Source organism: Malurus melanocephalus, unplaced genomic scaffold (genome assembly GCF_030028575.1).
Source record: "Malurus melanocephalus ecotype Western Australia unplaced genomic scaffold, MMel_1.1 scaffold_2022, whole genome shotgun sequence".
In the NCBI taxonomy this organism is placed as follows: domain Eukaryota; kingdom Metazoa; phylum Chordata; class Aves; order Passeriformes; family Maluridae; genus Malurus; species Malurus melanocephalus.
In genome coordinates, this window is record NW_026625254.1 from 10,249 (window position 1) to 13,592 (window position 3,344).

General features: G+C 44.9%; 1 protein-coding gene across 1 annotated transcript; it reads left to right on the forward strand.

Annotated features, from left to right (window-relative positions):
* The first annotated feature begins 415 nt into the window (after positions 1-415).
* Positions 416-3,227, forward strand: LOC130587516 (gastrokine-1-like). Its single transcript, XM_057388498.1, has 4 exons — positions 416-535; positions 751-861; positions 2,515-2,653; positions 3,124-3,227. The coding sequence occupies exons 1-4, from the start codon at positions 449-451 to the stop codon at positions 3,225-3,227; spliced, it is 441 nt and encodes a 146-aa protein (XP_057244481.1). The 5' UTR covers positions 416-448.
* Positions 3,228-3,344: the final 117 nt, after the last annotated feature.

Here is a 3,344-nt window from a genome sequence, read left to right on the forward strand (position 1 = left end):
ATTCCTGCTCTTTCTATGTTCTCTGCTTCATGAGATCTCCTTTTTTTCTTAACCATCCCTTTGGAGGAAACAAATTGAAGTCTTCTCACACRGATGAAACTTGGGCATTACCTGTGGGGTAAAACTTACTTTAGCCTACCAAAGATTTCTATACAAATTTTCATGAGATCATTGACTAGTTTGAAAATCTAAAATTGTCTAATTTTGTTTTTGAAAACCAGCAAGTCATCCTTGGAGTAACGACCAAGGTCCCYATCACTGGTGGCCAATCCCAAATTGTGATGGCACTTACCAGGGAGCAGCACTTCTRCTGTAGCAGAGGTTTTTCTGAAACTTTGGGGACGTCACTGACTGCCTTCAAAAACTAAACATCTTCTTTCTTTTGGCTCTCTAGTTTCCGCAGCCAGATGACAACTGCCAGGTCTCTGTTGGTGGTGTTTTCCAAAATATGACTTTTAGTAGTCGAACAAATGTGGTGGTTATCGAGCAAAGGAGCGACCAATTGTCATGGAAAACCATCTGGAACTACAATACAGTGAGTGGCAGGGAGYRTGCTTGTTCACAAAGCGTGTGAGGAGACTGGCTCCTCATACAGCTGACCCACGGACGGGGCTGGCTTCTTTTTTCTGTCTTGAGTCCACGATGTGGGGTAGAAACTCTGGGCGTTGGTTTCTGTTTTAACAAAGATTTTTCTCCAATCCCAAGGGTCGACAGACTGAATTTCAAGTGGTCAATAACTGTTTCTTATAGGGCATCATTGCAACCAAACTGATGCAAGAGAGAACTTGCTACATTTCTTCCATAAGCAAAAATGAGATGCCCAGCTTAAAAAATCTGACCTACCTGGCTTCACAGAAAGGGGTAAGATTCAAAATCAGCAATTGCTTTGATCATTGTACTGTATTTGATACTCATTTTTTGATTGATATATTACTATTTTCCAAGCCTTCTTAAACAACGGGTAAATAAAAGAACATTTTAGTGGTGGTATTTTTCAGACCCATAATTTTAAAACTTTCAAAAATTACAATATCCTCATTRAGACGCCTTCAGTGCAGGTTTCTCATGTTATGTCAAAGTCACAGATTGGTTAGATTATTTTTACAATGTTTTAAAATATAATTGAAATTTTTTTAATGTCTTAGTATCTCAAAAGTTTAGATTTTCACTAAGTACATTTCATAATCTCTTGTTCTCAAAGTTGGAAAAAAAAGTTCTTTTTCAGAAAGTCTAAATGAGGAAGAAAAAATATTGCAGTAGTATGGAAAAACTGTTTAAGAAAGTTTACAAACTTTCCGAACAGAACTATGCACCATGTTTCTTTAGTTCAGCCCACTGAATAAGTACAGRCATTATAAAAAAATCTCAGCATATACACCTCTATAAGACACTAGCTACCCATGAAGTCTGAGAACCAAGTCCTTAAAAAAACCCAAAAAATTAAAAATCAGGAAGACCCATAAGGMAGAAAGAAATCAAGAGGGTGCCCCAATAAAGAAATAAGAAACGATAAACAACTTTAGCAGTAATTCCAGACTTGCTTGTCCTAAGGTGCATATTAGAGCCACCRGATATTGATCTCGAATCCGTGCTGGCCAGTAAGAATGAAGCACACTGAAGTGGACTTTAGAAACYCTTGCAACACTATATTTTAAAAATATGTAATAATTTATCCGATTCAAGCTTAATTTTAAACACCAGTTCATGAGGACATTTCCTTACAGACCTATTTTGTTCAGGAGAAGATGAGGTTCTCAGAAGTGCCAGGATTCTTTTGTCTCAACTGTAGCGCAGTAAGGGAATTTATTGTAGAAAAGGTTTCCCATAAGAAGAAAGCAGATGCATCATTCCCTGAACCCCCAGCTCTGCTTTCCCAAAGAAGCTGGAAGCCGAGGGCATGGGAAGGAAACACAGGCTTGCAGGGACCCGGGGCAGGGCGACAAAGCGCCAGCGGAGGAAAGGAGAGAGGCAATTCATTTGGAACAAAGCCCTGGGGAGCCGCTCAGAAAGGCCTGTGCCACTGGAGCACCCAGGGATCTGCGAGCGCTTTTAAGCATCGCTTGCAAATAGTGCGAGAGAAAATGTATGGGCCCGGGCTTGCTGCTGCCCTCTTTGGTTCCCGTTTAGAACGGGCTGCAGGAAGAGAATTCTCCTGCCAGCCTTCCAGCACACAGGCCGAGCACCTGTGAGGGCTGAGGGCAGGGACTGAGCAGATGCTTCGGAAGGAGCTCGGGCTGAACAGATCGGCCGCGCTCCTCCTCTTCAGAGCTTTCGCTGCGCTTCCACCTCCCCTCGGGCCCCTTGCACCTTGACTCCCTTAGAGCCATTTACCTTTGGAGCGGCCTTCAAGGCTTGCTAGTTGTCCTACAGGCCTCCAGGGGATTAAAATGTGTTCCCAAAGGCAGTTGGAAATAAAACAGCAAGTCCCAAGTCGTGATTACTGAACTAGGAATATACCAGGTGGGCAACAGGTCTTGGCACTGGTCTTGCTGAATGCTGTTATTTGATGCTTAGAATCAGATCGGTCTTGGAAGACCTGCCAGGAAGATCACCTTTGTCGCCAATGGATTGGTCAACAACCTCAGCTCTTATGGAGCCGATGTCTTCTCYATGTGCAGCGGACTCACCACCTACATGGCTTACGAAGTTCACGGTGAGTGCAAGCAAGGCAATTCTGAGTGCTACTGACCAGGCACATTTTTCTCTCGAGGGATGACCAAGGCACAATTGCTACTCTTCTGTTTTGAGACGTGCAGAAACCAAGGCCTTCAGCAGGAGCACAAAGGGTTCCACATCTCTATAGCTCAGCACTGGAGAAGGGAGGTGCCACAGCTGCCATATCTGACACAAACCAAGGAGTTACAGTGCCTTCCGGGAATCTTAAGGGGGCTTTAGTTTTGGCCATGAGTGTTTCGACCCATACTGAACTCCTGTGCAATGGCCAGGAAAAGACAAAGTGCTAGGAACTACTGTCCTTCAGCTCAGAGCTTGCTGCCGAGTTGACCGAGGCAGCCACCAAACCTTCGTGGTTCACAAAACTAAGCCTAACAGCTTTCTTCTGGGTGGGTTTTCCCAGGGGGAATGATCAAGTTTTGCAGGTGTTTAATGACCTGCACCTCCTAGGATTCTTCCGGAATGCCACAGCCCACGTGAGTGGGCCCATGAACTGGCACCAGCCTGAGTTTGTAGTGCCCAGGCACAGGGACTCACGGGAGCGTGTGCAATAGAGCCGTGATTTCTGCACAGGAAGTCGCAGGGGCTGTTTGAGAGCACGTCTTTGTGGGGCATTCCGTGCTGAGCCACAGAGCCGCTGCTGTTTGGGGACTCCAAGAGGATGTGCCCCT